This window comes from Theobroma cacao, chromosome 4 (genome assembly GCF_000208745.1).
Source record: "Theobroma cacao cultivar B97-61/B2 chromosome 4, Criollo_cocoa_genome_V2, whole genome shotgun sequence".
In the NCBI taxonomy this organism is placed as follows: Eukaryota; Viridiplantae; Streptophyta; class Magnoliopsida; order Malvales; family Malvaceae; genus Theobroma; species Theobroma cacao.
In genome coordinates, this window is record NC_030853.1 from 3,630,490 (window position 1) to 3,648,753 (window position 18,264).

At 35.6% G+C, this 18,264-nt stretch overlaps 2 protein-coding genes across 4 annotated transcripts; both read left to right on the top strand.

The window, feature by feature from the left end:
- Positions 1,011–14,765, top strand: LOC18601186 (transportin-3). Of its 3 annotated transcripts, none has more exons than XM_018119585.1 (24): positions 1,011–1,373; positions 1,531–1,629; positions 1,746–1,970; positions 2,090–2,209; positions 2,449–2,532; positions 2,615–2,674; positions 2,849–2,977; positions 3,169–3,230; positions 3,641–3,697; positions 3,813–3,933; positions 5,100–5,234; positions 5,676–5,756; positions 6,191–6,304; positions 6,434–6,513; positions 6,731–6,866; positions 7,232–7,381; positions 9,794–9,879; positions 10,023–10,210; positions 10,339–10,431; positions 11,001–11,188; positions 11,343–11,454; positions 12,121–12,278; positions 13,296–13,412; positions 14,180–14,765. In XM_018119585.1, exons 1-24 carry the CDS (start codon positions 1,161–1,163, stop codon positions 14,411–14,413), a joined length of 3,042 nt encoding a protein of 1,013 aa, XP_017975074.1. In that variant the 5' UTR covers positions 1,011–1,160; the 3' UTR covers positions 14,414–14,765. The 3 variants fall into 3 exon arrangements, with proteins under 3 accessions (XP_017975074.1, XP_007032101.2, XP_017975076.1); XM_007032039.2 differs by having other exon boundaries at positions 14,189–14,765; XM_018119587.1 differs by having other exon boundaries at positions 14,195–14,765.
- Positions 15,495–18,122, top strand: LOC18601188 (eukaryotic peptide chain release factor subunit 1-3). Its single transcript, XM_018119619.1, has 2 exons — positions 15,495–15,697; positions 16,559–18,122. The coding sequence occupies exon 2, from the start codon at positions 16,595–16,597 to the stop codon at positions 17,906–17,908; it is 1,314 nt and encodes a 437-aa protein (XP_017975108.1). The 5' UTR covers positions 15,495–15,697; positions 16,559–16,594; the 3' UTR covers positions 17,909–18,122.

The window sequence follows — 18,264 nt, forward strand, 5'->3', positions numbered from 1 at the left end:
AACAGTTGACTAATGGTTGGACTTACGTGTCCGGTAAAAAATATTTTTTTAGGACGAGATATTTATTTCGAAAATTAATTGATTTTTGTATAATTTTAATCAAAATTTAATAAGTACAGGTAATTTACCTTTTTTTTAATATACATTTATCATGAAGTAGTGAACATTTCCTTAAAAATAAAAGGTGGGAATCCCATATCCCTTTTCTGAAGGAGAATATGACATCTCTTTTTTTATTTAAAAAATATAAAATTTTAAATTATTTAAAATAATTTGATATAAATTTTTATTCTTCTATGACGTTTAATTAAAATTTTATATTTTTATTTCTAATCAAATAGGTTTTTATGATTAATAATTGACTAACTGTTATTAATAAAAACTTTAATTGTTATCTTATAACATGTGATATTAACATGACATACAAATATAGTATAATAGATAATGACGTGATATGATAATATAATCATATAATATTTTCAACTTTTATGTTATTTTAGAAAAAATTTTTAAATATTATTTGATCCCTAAAATGAAATAAAAAAAATCAAATAGTTATTTCATAAAAATAAAATAAAATAATTATTGCAAAATTTGATTAATTAGAATGAAATACATTTAAAAATATTTTAATATATTTAACTAGTTTAAAAACATAGTATTAGAATAAACATAAAAGATTGATTTATCTTTTGATAAAAATAATCAATGATAATTATTACAAAGTTTGATTAACTAGAACGAAATACATTAAAAATATTATTAATATATCTAATTAATTTAAAAATAATATTATTAGAATAAACATAAAAGATTGATTTATCTTTTGATAAAAATAATCAATGATTAAATCAAACTAAGGATGGGCTTTTATTCGGAATAGGCCCCACATTGAATGGCTCAATCTTTGTAACCAAACGTGCTGCAAAAATAGTAGGAACAGGAGTAGCAGTAAAAATTAAAAAAAAAAAAAAGAAAGGAAAAAGGTGTTAGAGTATTTATTTAGTATATTACTCCATTTTTGTGGCTCTGGTAGCCGTCTGATATTGAAAAGAGGAAATGAAGAAATGAATCAGAGGAATTACAGGCGTCGAGTGGTGGTGTGGTGTCGGGCCATTGGCTTTTCGATGATTGGTTAAAGTATATTAGAATCAGAGAAAATGGAGCTGCAAATGAAGGTGGCGCAGGCGGTCCATGTTCTCTATCACGACACAGAATCTTGCAACCGCGTCGCAGCCAATCAGTGGCTGGTTCAGTTCCAGCAGACCGAGGCAGCTTGGGAGGTCGCCACCTCCATCCTTACCTCCGATCATCAGCCTTTCCTCTCCGATTTCGAAGTCGAGTTCTTCGCCGCTCAGATTCTCAAACGGAAGGTATATGCTCAGGTTTTCGCAAATTTCGGACGCTCTCACTGTAGTTGATACACTCTCTGACTCATCTTTGCTCGAAATGTTCAAGTTGCTTATTACTGGTCTACTGTTTGAACTTTGAGGAATCAAATAAAAACCTGCTTCTTGTGTTTTGGTGCAGATCCAGAACGAAGGCTGTTACTTGCAGTTAGGAGTTAAAGATGCTCTGCTTAATGCCCTTCTTCTGGCTGCCAAAAGATTCAGTTCTGGCCCTCCGCAGGTGCTGCTTATTCTTTTTTTAACCTATAGGGCTTTTTCTGTAATGAACTAAAGGCGTAGGATTTATGCTGTTGCTGATGCTGCCACTGCTAAGCTTTCTTTTTCTCTTGATAACAGCTTTTAACCCAAATTTGCCTTGCACTCTCTGCCCTTATACTTCGTTCTGTTGAGCATGGAAAACCTATTGAGCAGCTTTTTTATAGTCTACAAAATCTGCGGACCCAGAATGATGGGAATGCTGCTGTTCTTGAGATGCTCACTGTTCTACCAGAAGAAGTTATTGACACCCAAACTACTGATTCTAAAATAAGTGCATCCCACCGAAGCCAGTATGGCCAAGAGGTTTACTATGTTCCTTTTTTGGTTCCCTTGCCGCCTCCTCTAATTCTATTTGTGTTTTGTTTTACTAAGCTGATTTTTTACTGCACATTTATCATCGTTATTATTTTCGTATAAAGCAGCTTCTTTCACATACTCCTGTGGTCATTGAATTCCTGCTCCAGCAATCTGAAAATAAGTTTGAAGGTGGCATTCAACTAAATGAAAGGAACAAAAAGATTCTCCGTTGCTTACTCAGTTGGGTAAGATAGTTTCTGGAAATCATGCCATAGCCCTCCTATCACATTTGCGTTTTTAATTGCATGTGTTAATTCCTTTTTAGTGCATCATTGTTGCTGCATCTGCCAGACTTTTGCATGTTATCTACAAAAATCTATTCTTTTATACACACACATACATACAAAAAGAAGAAATTGTTAGATGAAGTCTCTGTTTTTATGGCATCCATTTCACCATTACTCTCTTTTCTTTTTCCGTTTAGGTTCGAGCCGGGTGCTTCTCAGAGATTCCCCAAGGTTCATTGCCAACACATCCGCTACTTAATTTTGTATTCAACTCACTGCAGGTAACCTTTTACTATCAGTGTCATGACTTTTGAGTCAAGTATTTATTGTGCACATGCCTTATAATTCTTCCGCTGGCCATAGGTATCCTCTTCATTTGACCTGGCTGTTGAAGTTCTTGTTGAACTAGTGAGTCATCATGAGGTATGTTATGCCATGCAGTTTGATGGGACTGAGTATATTTCATTACCTTATTTTTTTCCTGTGCTACTGTCCTCTACTTTTGGATTTTGTTATATGATTTACTTGTCTGTAAAACCTTATTGTTTAGTTTGTTTATATATATTTATGAAGTTAAAGTTGTGCTTGCTTTCATAGGGGCTGCCTCAGGTTTTGCTATGCAGAGTACATTTTCTTAAAGAGATGCTTCTTCTACCAGCTCTTACTGGTGGAGATAAGAAGGTGATTGCTGGCCTCGCATGTTTGATGTCCGAAATTGGGCAGGCTGTAAGTATTTTGTATGGTCTCATGGTCCCTTTTAAGTATACATCCAGTAATATTATTATTATTATTTAGAAACATTTTCCTGCATATTTGGACACTTTTGTGTTGGGCATTGCTGTTGGTGATGTTAGACTAAAGCTGGCATATCTTCCACTCACTTCCTTATTATCCTCTTCCACTTTTATGCACACTAGGCACCGTCTTTGATTGTAGAGGCAAGTGCTGAGGCACTTATGCTGGCGGATGCTCTTTTGAGGTGATGTATTGATCTATAAACCTTTGATTCACCAATCATATTTGCATTCTGATATTTCTGTGAAGCTGATGCCCATATTTTTCTGATATATATCCTTTACATTGCTGTTGTAACTCAAGTGTGGAAAAAAGAGCTGAGAGCCATTTGCTTCTGGCTAGTTTTTATGTTGTAACTAATTTGGAAACTGGGTATTAAAAATTTATAAACATGTCATGGATCCTGCATAAGTATAATGGGAATAGTCATATGCCAAAGGGATCACAATTTGAAGGTCCCATGCTAGGATGAATTCTCCTCAATAGTTTGCTGGCTCTTTGTCTTTATTCTGGTGCCTTGTGTTTTTAGGTCATATTTCATCCTGGCATGCTTTTAATTCCAGATTTTATATAACCTGTCATTTATGCTGTCAGCTGTGTGGCATTTCCATGTGAAGACTGGGAAATTGCAGACTCAACTTTGCAATTTTGGTACTTCTCAAAACTCTTCCACTGAAAAACAGCTTATTTTGCAGTATACTATGTTCTTCCTTTTGTTGAATTTTTTTTTTCTTTGGAAGCTCAATACATTTTCTTTCTTTCTCAGGTCTAGTCTTGCAAGCTATATACTTGGTCTTGATGTTGATGGTACAAGCAAAAAAAATGTCGAAGGCATGTTTTTTTCTGTATTCTCAGCATTACTTGATGCTCTTTTACTGCGTGCTCAGGTTATTTCCTAGCCCTTTTCCTGCCCTCTTTTTCTTTCCTCTCTCTATGAAAAAAGAAAAGCTTCATAGGTGTAACTATGATGTGTAATTATGATGTTTGCACTGTCCTATTTATTCATTTTTGGGGAAATGAGATTTTGCATTTTACCCAAGAAAAGAACTGAAAAAACAAAAAATAATGGCAGAAAGCAAGGCGCAAACTTGCAAGCAATCGGAGCCAAACTTGTAGATGTCTCAACTAGTTTGACTAAATTATATTTTCAGTTTTTCCAGTTAATTGTATTAAGGTCATGCATCTTAATTAAGACAGCAGATTTTTTGTTTGAAGCCAGAGGGGGGAAGGGGTGGAAGGAACTGAATCACATGAAATTGAATGATAGGTTCTGTCATGTAGGGTGTCTAGTCTTGGGTCTGAGATGAGTACTGCAAGGGGGAAGGAGGGAGCGAGGGAGGGAAGGTTTGGTTGCATTTTGTCAGAATGAAATTAGCTGTTGTCTCATAGCTATCGCCGCAATATCAGTGTCTTTTTTTTTTTTTCTCTTATTTAGACTTTGCTTGAATTGTTGCATTCTGTTTGAATGCTGAATTTTCCTTTAGTTTGCAGTGAGTGCCAAGTGGACACCTTTAGGGGTTGTTTGGATGAATGCTTTTGGTAATCTCAGTAGAAACTTCAGAAGGTTCTATGAATTCTGCCACTGTTGCTGCCAAATGATTTAAACGTCCTTTTAAGATTTGGATCTTCCTGAAAATGAAAGCCTTTGTAGAAGGAGTCTATCCTAACACATTTTCAGGGAATATTTTGGTCTATCAACTTTTCACTTACTTGAATATTTCATGCTTTCTATTAGTAATTACATTCTGATAGGTGAAAAAATGGGACCCAAATGGATTAACTGCTAAATCTATCACACATCTTAGGGGAGTAATTGGATTGATGGCCTCTAATTTGTTCATTTACGATGAATTTTTAACGACTCAGTAACCAACATGAATGCTTACTTTAGTGGTTGTTGCGGAGGCTGAAACATTGCTTCAATTTAATGTATCCTTACTTTGAATATCATTTCTTAGCATTTTTTGTTTTGTGTGACACATGCTTGTGCATGTCTGGTTATGCTATTCATATTTGAGAATTGATGCTAATATGTTGAAATCGTCTTTCATAGGTGGATGAATCTACATTGAATGACGAGAGTGGAACTTTTGACTTGCCTGATGGTCTTCTCCAATTCAGGATGAATCTTGTTGAACTTTTGGTAGATATATGTCAGCTGCTACGACCTGCTACATTTGTGCAAAGGGTGCTGATTCGGTCGTATAATTTAAGTCTATATGGTTCAACTAGTTTAAAAGTTGTTCTGGTTGATGATATATCTTGGATAAAGCTGAAGCCTGTATTCTGTTGGTTGAATTTTTTTTATGCCTGTTCAAGTATTTGTTTTATTTTTTGGTCCAAGTTTAATATGCTATCATAATCACTGTAGTTTAAGAATCAGCATGGATCTACCTTTGTTTCCCTTTTGCTATGACATATTTGGATAACTCTGCCTCTGTTAATGTTGCCTGCTTATTGATGTACGAGGACTCTTCAATTAGCATATATAATATAACTGATAGTTCTAACAATGTTGTCCTTTGTCTTCTCCTCTTTTGCAGTTACCTTTTTGTCCATAATTTCTAACATGATAAAGTATGGTGTTGTTTTAATCTTATATCATTTTATTCGTTTTCCAATTTTGCAGCTTTTTTTTGGTGGTTGGTTTTCCACAAATATGGCAATACCTTGGAAAGAGGTTGAAACCAAATTGTTTGCTCTAAATGTGGTAAGCACAGCATACACCTTTGTCCCAGTCTTTGTCTCTTTCTCTGTACTCTTGGTGCATTTGTATTCGTCATTTCCAACTTCCTCCAATGAAAAAGGAGGATGTATATATTTAATCTCTGTGCATGTGCAAATCTAATGTGTATCTATGTACATATTTTGCATTTAATCAAGTTGAGTAAGTTCTTTTTTCTTACACCTGTGTCATGCTCGTTAGTACTTGCTGTTCTAATGTTCGAATTTCTCGAGCTTTTTCCAAGAAGCTCTAAATGTGTGGTCAACATAATGTTATATTCTTGTGGAAATCCTCATAAGAGGTTTTATGATATGTTTCACAAGAGATGTGACTGGATGAATCCATCTTGATTATATAGAAGTTTATTTTTCCTCATATTTTCTTGGAACTTTAATAATGTAGGAGTCCTGCAATTGCAGGTTTCTGAAGTAGTCCTTAAAGAGGGCCAGGCCTTTGATTTCTCGGTGGTTATGCAGCTGGTTACAATCTTATCTTCCAGGCCTTCTGCTGAGCTCAAGGGATTCATGTGCATTGTATGTCAGTTATGCCTTTCAAAATATTTATGCACTACTTTTTGTTAATTTGCAATGAATATTATTTCTCAATGGTGGGTTTGTTGAAAAAAAAGGTGTTTCCTCAGGAGGATTTTTCTTTTTAACTAGGTTTACAGATCAGTTGCAGATGTTATTGGTTCCTATTCCAAGTGGATATCTGCCCTGCAAACTAATTCTAGACCCTCACTGTAAGGATGGCCATTTTCTATTGTTTACCAGTGAGGTGCTTACTTTGTATTAAATGTATTGTAGGAATCTTGCATGTATTTACATAGATCATTTTGTCTTTTGTCATCTTTTGTGGAAACTTTTTGTGAAGAGGAACGAAAAAGTACAATCTGTTGTGCAATCATCAATCTATCTAGGATGCACCATATCATGGTTTTGCTAATTTGCTACTTTCAGATTATTTCTTGCTGCTGGGATTTCAGAACCTCTGTCCTCAAATGCTTGTGTGTCTGCCCTCCGTAAATTTTGTGAAGATGTTTCTGCTGTGATTTATGAGCCGTCAAATTTGGATATCTTGATGTGGATAGGAGAGGTAATTATTTCTTCATATTCTTTTATATGGTAAAAAATGAAAAATAATTAATGCTTCATCTAATTGTGGTCAAGTTTTCTGGATTTATTTGACATACATCCAAGCCAAGTAAACAATGTTTGTTTGCCACTGGCATAAGGATAATGCCAACATAATTTGATACATAGAACTGATGATCTAACACGTTATGAACTTTTGGTAGCCAACAATTTTCCTGATCACTCTTGTTTCTTTTTTTCCCCTTTTTGTTGCTTTCTTTTTCCTCTTTCTACATCTTCAGCTGCTTAAACATTTGTCATTAAAGCTAGATTGTTGCTATTTGTTATTATCGTGTTTTCTAACTTCTTTATCATTTCTTCTCACAGGCTTTGGAGAAGGGGTGTCTTCCTTTGGAAGATGAAGAAGAAGTTGTTAGTGCAATCAGTCTGGTCCTTGGCTCTGTTTCTAACAAGGAGCTACAGAACAACTTATTGGCTAGATTGCTATCGTCTAGCTATGAAGCTATTGGGAAACTTGTCAGTTACTTTTTATGCTACTTGCTCTATTGTTATGGTTCTGCGGTTATTTTCCTATTCACTCCTGAGGCTAGTATTTGTATTATCTGGGTTATGCAAAATTTTTCCATAATTCACTGTAGCAAATAGTTTGCTTTAAAATGTTTAATGTAATTGATTTGCGAAAACAGTTTTAAAGGAGCTAACTAAAAAATTCTTGATTTCTTTTAATGGATGTTGCTTTTTCTGACTACAATCGTAGCAATTATCATGAGGCATTGCAATTTGGATGGTGTGAGTTCGTTAACTTTGCATCATCTACAGATGGAGTGAAGAGAGGCAGAAACTGTTGGGTCTTTATGGCATGTTTTAGACTCTAGCTGAAATGGGTGTAAATAAAACTGGTCGGATATGCTAACTGCAGATGGTGAGATATGTCCAATCTAGCACATTTTACTCATATGTAGCTTAGAAAGGAACTAGTAGCTGGATGGACATTAAAGACAATCCTTCCTTCAGGTTTGTACTTGCTGCATCCAGAGCTGGGTCATATTTCTGAATTGAGTTGAGACTCTGTAGTATACAGGCCATCTTTCCCTCATAGGTCATCCATGGCTGCTGTTCCAATAACAGGCAAACAGAAGCTCTATTTGAAGTAATTTTGGATTTTTAGAAATCTTCATTTATGCTTCTTTGCTGTTTCAGATTTTTTAAAAGTCATTGGTCTTTGGTGCTTGGTGAATGCGTATGCTAAATTTCTTTCATCCTCTTTTATTAAGTGCATCCATGCCAAGTTTTTCTGTTCAGGTCTTGTTTTGAGCTAGTTCCCCTATCTAGAGTTGCTTTTGTTTTATTGACGAAGAAAAAATGTTGTTTTTTTAAAATGCCTGACCTCCCACCATTAAAGAATGCTATGTTTGGTGGAAAGCCCATTCACTTCTTCCCCTTGAAGCCTAAAGTAGATATCTAGTATTTTACACTGTTGCTCGACAACTTTCTGCAAGCCAGGGTTTGAATCCCCCTGATCCTCCTCTCTTGGGGTGTCTCAACAGCAAAACTGCCTTGCAACAAGGACATCTGTTCGACTGACCTCGTTTCCATTAATGGTACCTTACAGGCAAAGATAAATGTTTTTTAAACTTATACGATGTCAGAAATTTTCATGCGTATTATCCTGAATGAATCCCCTTTCTTATTTATGTTTTTGTGTCTTGTACCAACTCATCTCATCCCTTGGACCACTACAAAAAAAAAAAAAAAAAAGGGAAAAGTTGAGGAAAAACATTATTTCATATTTATTATCTCTTTCTCCAACAAATGTAAAGCCTGTTATCACCCTAGTAGTATCTGAAAGCTCTAAAAGTGTTTAGGTTTTCTTGAATCTGATCTGAATCTTTCATTTCCTGATTAACCTGTGTGAAGTATATTTTGTAGTGTAGTTGGAATAACTATTCAGAGCAGGTTGTTTTGCTTTCTGTCAAACCTGACAACTAGAAATAAAGTCTTGCTATGTGTTAATTTCTTAGTTTCTTGCCACCTGATCTCTTTAATTTGCTATGTATTAATAACTTTTCATCACAATGCCATTTGTCATGCTACTCCTCTTTCTCCCTTAAGACTATATTTGCATTAAGCATTTCAACTAAGCCTGCCCTTGTGGTTGAAATATATGTGGGAATTAGAAAGCTAGTGAGAGTATTATGAATGAAAACAATGAGACAAAGTTGCAGTCTTTGGATAAGCTTTTTCTAGCCTGATATTCTCTCTAGCATGCTTGATGCCATTTTGCAATCATATGTGAGGTTTGAGTGTTTTGTTTGTGACTACAACTTTTGTCTACAAGATAAGAATTCCTTTTGAAGTGTTGCACTTGACGTGGTAATAATTCAGTGCAAAGATTGAGTAACAGCTGGAAAGTATAGTTCTATCCCTTATAATATCGAGTGAAAAATAGGGAGAGTGATTCTCCATTATAAAATATGACTAGCTGGTCTTCTGATGTAGATGTTTGTATGTGTTCAAATCCAACCATTACTTCATAATCACCTTGGATTCTATCCTCTTGGATTTACTTAGGGTGTTGCATTGTTCTGTAGTGGTCGGTAGCTAGCTTACAAGGAGATTTTAGGTGTAATATTAGCTGAATGATATGGAGAGGGGTTCTATGGTGTTAGGTGCAATCTGATTGGAAGGATAGATATAGAAGACATAAAAGCTGAGAGTAGTTGGCAGATGAGAATTAATGCTCGTCAGTACATTTTATTTGCTTAGTTCTTTATGTCACCATCTATGAATTATTTAGCGTCATTCTGAATTTTATTGTGGAAGCAGCTTGATTATATTGCTTTTTTTATGCAAACTGTTGCAGACTTGAGTATGTTATTTTTCATTATAAAATTTTGAATTGCAATTAACAGCTTAATTTTCTTTCAGATTGAAGATAATAACAAACATTCTCTGAGACAAAATCCAGCTGCTTATACAGAAATTTTGAGCTTTGCAACTAGAGGACTGCACAGGTATTCTCTTCAGAGTAATGAATCAGATATGGTATTTTGTTGGTGCAATTTTATGCAAGTATATTTCTATCATTGCTGGAACTTCAGATATAATATGTGGCTTTTTGAGTTTGAGGTGTAATCTCTGGTCGTCTGATTTTCAGGATAGGAATTGTCTTCAGTCATCTGGCCATGCCTTTCCTGTGTGAGCCTTCTACTGATAATTCCATCCTTTCAGTACTTAGGGTTTTCTGGCCTATGCTGGAGAAGCTTTTTAGATCAGAACACATGGAGAACAGTAGTTTAGCTGCTGCAGCTTGTCGTGCTCTTTCACTAGCGATTCAGTCCTCAGGTACTGAAGAAAGTTTCCTCCTTTTCTTCTTGCTTTTTGTCAAATAAACTAATTTTGGGGTTTACTTGGGGGACCATGGAGTCTTTTGATTGCATGATGGTACAACTGGAAGTTGCTTGATTGTGCAGGCCAGCACTTTGAATTGCTATTGCCCAAAATACTAGATTGCCTGTCGACAAACTTTCTGTCATTTCAAAGTCATGAATGCTACATTCGAACTGGTAAGTGTTTAGGTTTTACTTTTGAGCAATTGGTGCAATGAAGAATAATGGTATTTTTTTTCCAAAGATCATCTTTCTTTATTATAAAAACTCTATATTGTGTCTGTTGATTTAACTGTACATGCTCAATACTTAACCTGAATTATAATCCTTATGAATTATCATTAATATCTCAGCTCATGATTGAAGAATTAACAAAAGTAAGAGTTTGAGATGCTTAGGATAATTTTTTTACATGTCTGCTTATTTTCAGTTTTTTTCTTCTCCTTCATGCTATCTGCTTGACTATTATCCTCCAGTTCTAAATCAAAATATGGAGTAGTAATTTAGTCTTCTTATTTGTCCATAATGTCTTTGGCTGGTGGTTATTCAAATGATAGTGTGGCATGGATGCTATTTTTCTTTTCCCTTTTCATGAATATAAGGTAAATTTGGCACATGGCATAATGTGGTAACATCTTAAATACATACACACATACTTACTGTATTTTATAGTATAGTAGATAGCCACATTCAATGGGCATTTTTTTCTTAACCTTTTACTCGGGTGCAAAAACAAATCTTGTCAGCTTCTGTTGTTATTGAAGAGTTTGGTCACAAAGAGGAGTATGGTCCTTTGTTCATGAGCACATTTGAACGGTTCACCCAAGCATCGTCAGTAATGGCCCTTAATTCTTCGTATGTATGTGACCAAGAACCTGATCTAGTGGAGGCCTACACAAATTTTGCATCGACATATGTTCGTGGCTCTCGTAAGGTGTAGTATACATCTTATTCACTATTTATCATGCTTTTCTTGCTCTTGTTTTTTTTAAATCAAGGTCAGTGTACTTTATACATATTTTATTAGGACTTGCCTTCTACAGGAAAATGATTCAAATGATTTTCTTGCTGTTGAATAAAAATCTCAGGAAGTATTGGCTGCATCTGGTCCTCTGCTAGAAATTTCTTTTCAAAAGGCAGCTATATGCTGCACTGCTATGCATCGTGGGGCAGCTCTTGCAGCTATGTCATATTTGTCTTGTAAGCACTATATGTTTAATACTTCTTGCTTCCTTCTGCCTGTGGATCAAAGATAAGAGCCATTAATGATAATGCTCTCTGTGGGCTTTGACATCCTAACTTTGGTTATTATTGAAACCACATTATATAAGGAAACAATTGAATACTGATGTTTGCAGTTTTAATTTTGTCTTTGAAATTACCTTATGTTCTCAATTTGAACCAAATCCTTTTGATTTGCTCTAAGAGTCAGTGGAGATACAGAAATATTCCTTGACTTTTAATATTTGAGCTTCAATTGGGGTGGATGTTAGTTGAAAGTAATATTCACTTTGTGGTATGAAGCCTGTTCACTGTGTTTTATCCCTGCAATAACATTGACAACAATCAACATGCTTCAGCAATTCCAGTTTAAGTATGATATATCTATTTCTGCACTAAACTACTTTCAGATTCTCGACAGACACACAAATAAATACATGTTAGTGTGTTCATAACATAATACGCATTCAGGTCACTGAATTGTAAGCCATGTTAGTGAATATAGCTGCTTGTATTTATTCTTGAAGTTGGCGCTTGTACTGGCCGTTTCTTGAGAATTGTTGTTTTTCTCTTTTATGTGTTTACAATCTGTTCCAGTTATAACTTGATGAAGGATATTTATATCATTTGCTTTGAGCCTTTTAGGTTTCTTGGAGATTGGCCTGGCTTCATTATTGGAATCGATGACCTTTTCTCCTGAAGGGTCATTTGGTGCCACAGCAATTCATGTCATTTCTCATAGTGGAGAGGGACTTGTATCAAATATAGTGTATGCTTTACTCGGTGTCTCAGCAATGTCACGGGTAAATGCAGTATTCTTGAATCTCAAATAGATTAATGACTGCATATGTTTGTGCTGACTTTGAGTATATAATTTGAAACCCATTCATTGCTTTGAAGTAAATCTTTGATGTCATGTGATGTATTCACCTATTATGTTTAGATTTAATTAAAGGACATTGACTGACATTTCATAGTGAACTTGGAAACAATAGCAATGATATTGAGAAAGTATGTGGTGCAAAGGTTTGAAGTTTAAAGCTCGCATTATCTATACAAGAGTAGTTGAGAGACGGTTCAAGAACACATCAACTTGTTAGATGACAGTTTGAGGGATAGCTTTTATTTACTGACAGAAGTTATTGAGTAAGATATGATAAGGCAAATGAGAAGAAGTGAGTTTATGGAGAGGGTTTGGAGAGAGCTCTGGGTCGCTATTGTGGCTATTCTTCATCCCTTGTCAAATGAAGGTCAAAAGGGGTATATATAAATTCGGAGGGATTGTTTAAGTGTCCGATTGGAAATCCATGTCACCGTGTTCTAAATATGATGAAGTGTGTGTTTAGTTAGGCTAGTTGAGCAGGCAAGTATGATGACATGTGGTGGTATTGCAAATTCTAATCCAAGCTTCACTAAGATGTAACACTGTGTTCAATAAATTAGTGGGGGCAGCTATATGGAAGGAGGTGTTTAAAATTACGGGCAACTATATGGAAACAATGTTTGTGATAGACAAGGAGGTATTGAAAATTAACTCATGAATAGGTTTGCTAAAATGCATATTTTATGGAATTTTAGTGCTCCAACCTTCACATATCAGTGACCTTGGTTTGGATACTTTCTTTCAGTAACATATCACAAAAACATGATAGCAATTAAGGGATTTATTAATAACTTTATGGATATGCATTTACTCCATTTTAAAGGCAATGAAGCAAGTCCCATTCCATGGTAACTCAAAGCATCTCATGTTTAATTGACGGTACATATATCTGTACTCGATACAGCTGACAGCTTATGCTGCTTTTCCTTCTTAATAGGTTCACAAGTGTGCAACGATATTGCAACAATTAGCTGCAATTTGCTGTTTGAGCGAAAGAACAACCTGGAAGGCCATTCTTTGTTGGGATTTTTTGCATTCATGGCTACAAGCAGCGGTCTCTCCTTTCTTTCCCTCCTTTTCTTTAACATGCATATGGACATTCATGCAATTGCAGTGTGGGCTCAAATTTAGAACTTCACCAATTTGAATAAAGCAGTTTTAGTCGGCTAACCAATTCACTTTCAGCTAATCCTACTTGGATGATTCCGTAACTTAGCCCTCTAGAGCTACTAACTCGAAATCAGTTTTTGTCCTTTTAATTTTCTATGATTTGATTTTTTTTTCATTTCTTTTTGAATTGTATCCTGATAAGATGTTGAGTGGTTTATTTTGGCTCCTCCTATGTGCATGCCATTGAAATGCTAAAATGAACGAGGGTAAAAGGACAACTAAGTTCACAAGGCTCCTGCATTGCAAGGTCTGGGAAGGGTTGGATGTATGCTGTGTTACCCTGCATTTGCTAGGAGGTTGTTTTTGTGACTTCCAGGTGGACATCAAACAACCTTACCATTGTGCCAATGCTGAATTGACTTTACTAGCCTTTTCTTCTGATATATATATATATATATATATATATATATATATATAGACAGTCACTCCAAAACAAACCACATTAGCTATATGATGCACTTGTTTTAAGTTTTGCTTCTAGGGCTGAAAATTGGGTATATGTGTCTGTGTGTGTTGTGAGGGAATAGCAAACACGTTCTCCCACTATGTTTTGTTGGCTATATGGATGGTGTTGTGCCACTGTGGGGGGAGACGTCATGTAATTTGAATTGCCTGTTATGATTCAATCTCAGATTTGTTGAATTTCTTCAGTTTAATCAGGTGCAGGCTCTTCCAGTTGAGTATCTGAAGCTGGGAGAAGCTGAAACGCTAGTGCCAGTTTGGTTGAAGGCCCTTGCTGGTGCTGCTGCAGATTATCTTGAGAGCAAGAGCTCCAATGGAGGAAAGAGCGATTATGGGCATATGCAAGGGAAAGGAGGAAGAGTACTGAAGCGAGTCATCCGAGAGTTTGCTGATGGTCACCGCAACATCCCAAATTTGACTTGACTCCCACCCGTAGATGCTATCAGCCTGTCCTGCAGCTTTCGACACATATTGCTCGAGGCCTTCCATACTTGCTTCAAGCTCAGTTCAATTCTGGGAGATGGAGATTACCATCTGTTGCATTTGAGAAACTTGCCATCACAATATAAGTAACACTCCTGAGAATCTCTTGTACAGCAGATTGACCCAATTTTGTTAGACCAGAAAGAATCAGATTAGGATTGTTCAATATCTTGTGGGAGAGCAGATGGAAATGAGAATACAAACTGCTTTTTTTCTTCCCTTTCGGTGCCAGAGAATTACATGTACTTAAAAGAAAGGAATGTAGTCAGTGATTTCTATTTTCTTTTGTTTTTTTTTTTCCTTCCCAACATGGCTAAATTTTTGGTGAAATTAATACCAATTATTTTTTATTTACAGCACTCTTTTTTCTCCATCATGGTCTACTAAATATTGTTACAAGACTACCATTATGTCATCTTAATTTATAAATATTTAATTGCCTGTTAATTAAGGATATTAATGAAAAAATTAATAAAAATTGAAATTTCTTACAATAAAAAGGGGTATTACTATATAGAGTTTGGCATAATATTTTTTAAATTATTCATGAAAATTTAAACAAATATATATCTTTTTATTGTGTTTAATTCAGTTTTTGTAATTTTAATTTTTGATTAAATTTAATAGGTTTGGATGATTAATGTTTGGTTAATTGTCATTAAGTAAATTGTTACTTGTAATTTTATATCATGTAATGTTAATGTTATGTGATATATTGACATGTCATAATAGATAATATAAAATGATAAATAATGTTTTGATTAATAATAATTAATTAATAATTAATTATAAAAATTTATTTGATTTAAAATAAAAATATAAAGATTTAATTAAAAGTAATAAAAAAGAATTTATTTGAATTTTTTTAATAATTAAGAAACTGTAGACGTAATTACTTCTAAAAATATATATGAGAGGTAAAGTAATTAATTTTTATGAATAAAATAACCAAAAATTTTCCGTTATGACCGTAAAAGATGTAAGAAAAACCAAAAAATAAATATTTAAAAAAGGGCGGCGAAGAACGTGGCGTGGGGTCGGAAAGGTTTCAGTAAAAGAAAAACACGAGTACGCTACAGCTGAAGCCATAGCCTTGGCGTTTAGCGCAGGCAAAGGTTAGTGGAAAACCTAGCGGCAGCGGCGGCGGTGAAGGAGGAGGAGCGGCAGCTTCCACTTTATTTGTTGCTTTTTTCAGGCGGGAATAACAGAGAGAGAGAGAGAGAGGTATGGTCTGCATATATAGCTTTATCTAATCTTTGTTTGAGTTTGTTGAATCTTTCTTTCATTTTTGTTTTGTTTATGTATTTAATCGTTTGGTTACTCCGCGATGGAAGGTCGACTTTTGAGCTTTCCATTGATTTGCTTCTCATCTCAATCTCTCTCGACTTGGAAGGAAAGGCAAAGATCTGTGCTTTGCTGGAATCTGGAAGATAATACCATGTCTACTCCACCTTCATACCTTCCTCTTCTTGAGCTGATCTGCTATTCTGTATAATAATAGTTCATAAACAAGTAGTAGGATAATACTTACAGTTCATAGTAAACGGCAAAAATGAACAAATCAAGAATTGAAAAAAAAAAAAAAGAAACTAAAATGGGGCAGATCTTTGCTTCTATATATGCACTTTGAGTGATGCGGATTGACATAATATAATTGAGGTAAGTAGTAATTTTTTGATAGTATTAAATGATAAATAAGTCAATAAATTCCATTGGATTTGGAGATAAGCAACTAAGCCTGGACTTAATTTGGATTGTTCACAGATTGATCGCTTCAGCTTTACTACATATCAGTATCACCAATGCTTCATCTTGTTTGTTTCTTTTGCTTTTCCCCTTCCTTTTTGACTCAATAGATTATGCCTCGAAGTTATTTCCCCTCCGTGTATATCTAATCTAGGGATGTCATGCTGAACATTCTCTCTATGTCCCATTCACACCATTCATGAATCATGATGCATATTACTTTTCTTGTGCGGCACGACATCTTTAGTCTTATATATGCACAGAACTCTGCACCCACCCTACTTTTTGTCAATCTATGTTGAAATCTTCTGCCTAATTTGTCCTATTTGCTCTTTGTAGGCTTGCTCTGTCTCGGGTTCTTCTTCACAACGCACGATGGCAGATGGTCACGAGACCGATAAAAACATCGAGATTTGGAAAATAAAAAAGCTAATCAAGGCGTTGGAATCTGCCAGGGGTAATGGGACCAGCATGATTTCTCTTATCATGCCTCCTCGTGATCAAATATCCCGTGTCACGAAGATGTTGGGTGATGAATTTGGAACTGCATCAAACATCAAAAGCAGGGTCAACCGTCAGTCTGTGTTGGCTGCCATTACTTCTGCTCAACAGAGGCTGAAACTCTATAATAAGGTTCCCCCCAATGGGCTGGTGCTGTATACTGGGACAATTGTTACTGAAGATGGCAAGGAAAAGAAGGTGACAATTGACTTTGAGCCTTTCAAACCTATAAATGCATCATTATACCTTTGTGATAACAAGTTTCATACTGAAGCTTTGAATGAGCTTTTAGAGTCTGATGACAAGTTTGGGTTTATAGTCATGGATGGGAATGGCACATTATTTGGTACGTTAAGTGGAAACACAAGAGAGGTGCTTCATAAATTCACTGTTGACCTACCAAAGAAGCATGGAAGAGGAGGACAGTCAGCTCTGCGATTTGCTCGTCTGAGAATGGAGAAACGGCACAACTATGTGAGAAAAACTGCAGAACTTGCTACACAGTTCTTTATTAATCCTGCTACCAGTCAGCCCAATGTTGCCGGACTAATTCTGGCTGGTTCAGCTGACTTCAAGACTGAGTTGAGCCAGTCTGACATGTTTGATCCTCGTTTGCAAGCCAAGATTTTGAATGTTGTTGATGTGTCTTACGGGGGTGAAAACGGTTTTAATCAAGCTATTGAGTTGTCAGCTGAAATCCTGTCAAATGTAAAGTTCATACAAGAAAAGCGATTAATTGGAAAATACTTTGAGGAGATAAGCCAGGATACTGGAAAGTATGTGTTTGGCGTAGATGATACATTGAAGGCTCTGGAAATGGGTGCTGTAGAAATCCTTATTGTGTGGGAAAATCTAGACATCAATAGATATGTACTAAAAAATAGTTCAACTGGAGAAATTGTCATAAAACACCTGAACAAGGAGCAGGAGGCTGACCAGAGCAATTTCCGTGATCCTGCCACCTCTGCAGAGTTGGAAGTTCAGGAAAAAATGCCCTTACTTGAGTGGTTCGCCAATGAGTACAAGCGCTTTGGTTGCTCTCTTGAGTTTGTTACAAACAAATCCCAAGAGGGGTCACAGTTTTGCAGAGGGTTTGGTGGTATTGGAGGTATCCTCCGCTACCAGCTTGACATAAGATCATTTGATGAGGTATCCGATGATGGAGAAGTTTATGATGATTCTGATTAGAAAGCACTGCTCAAAGCAGGCATGTAAAAAATGGTGTGAGAGAGCCTGTACTGCCCAGATGTAATGTTTCTTTCTTGCTACTTTCACCTTTTGATTCCAAAAATAATCTGGGACACTCTTGGTTTGGGTTTTACCTATTTAGGCTGTCTGTGAAATTGGATTGAGGGTGTTTCTATTGAGGAACTACTTATTGTTTTACTTGTTTGATCTTGCATTCTACTCTTCCATCTAACTCCTCTCTTGAAGTGGTTGGGTCTCTAGAGATATTTTTGTTTTCTTGGTACAAGGGAGAGCACTATACCTTTACCATTACCACTTGAGATAAACCAAGTGGCATGCTACATTATTATCTGCTT

Bases quoted from the DNA above. Each gene is read 5' to 3' on its own strand.
- LOC18601186 (XM_018119585.1), top strand. From the start codon at position 1,161: ATGGAGCTGCAAATGAAGGTGGCGCAGGCGGTCCATGTTCTCTATCAC. The intron at 2,675-2,848 runs GTATGTTATGCC...TTGCTTTCATAG, and splicing joins AACTAGTGAGTCATCATGAG to GGGCTGCCTCAGGTTTTGCT. The intron at 6,867-7,231 runs GTAATTATTTCT...TTCTTCTCACAG, and splicing joins TCTTGATGTGGATAGGAGAG to GCTTTGGAGAAGGGGTGTCT.
- LOC18601188 (XM_018119619.1), top strand. From the start codon at position 16,595: ATGGCAGATGGTCACGAGACCGATAAAAACATCGAGATTTGGAAAATA.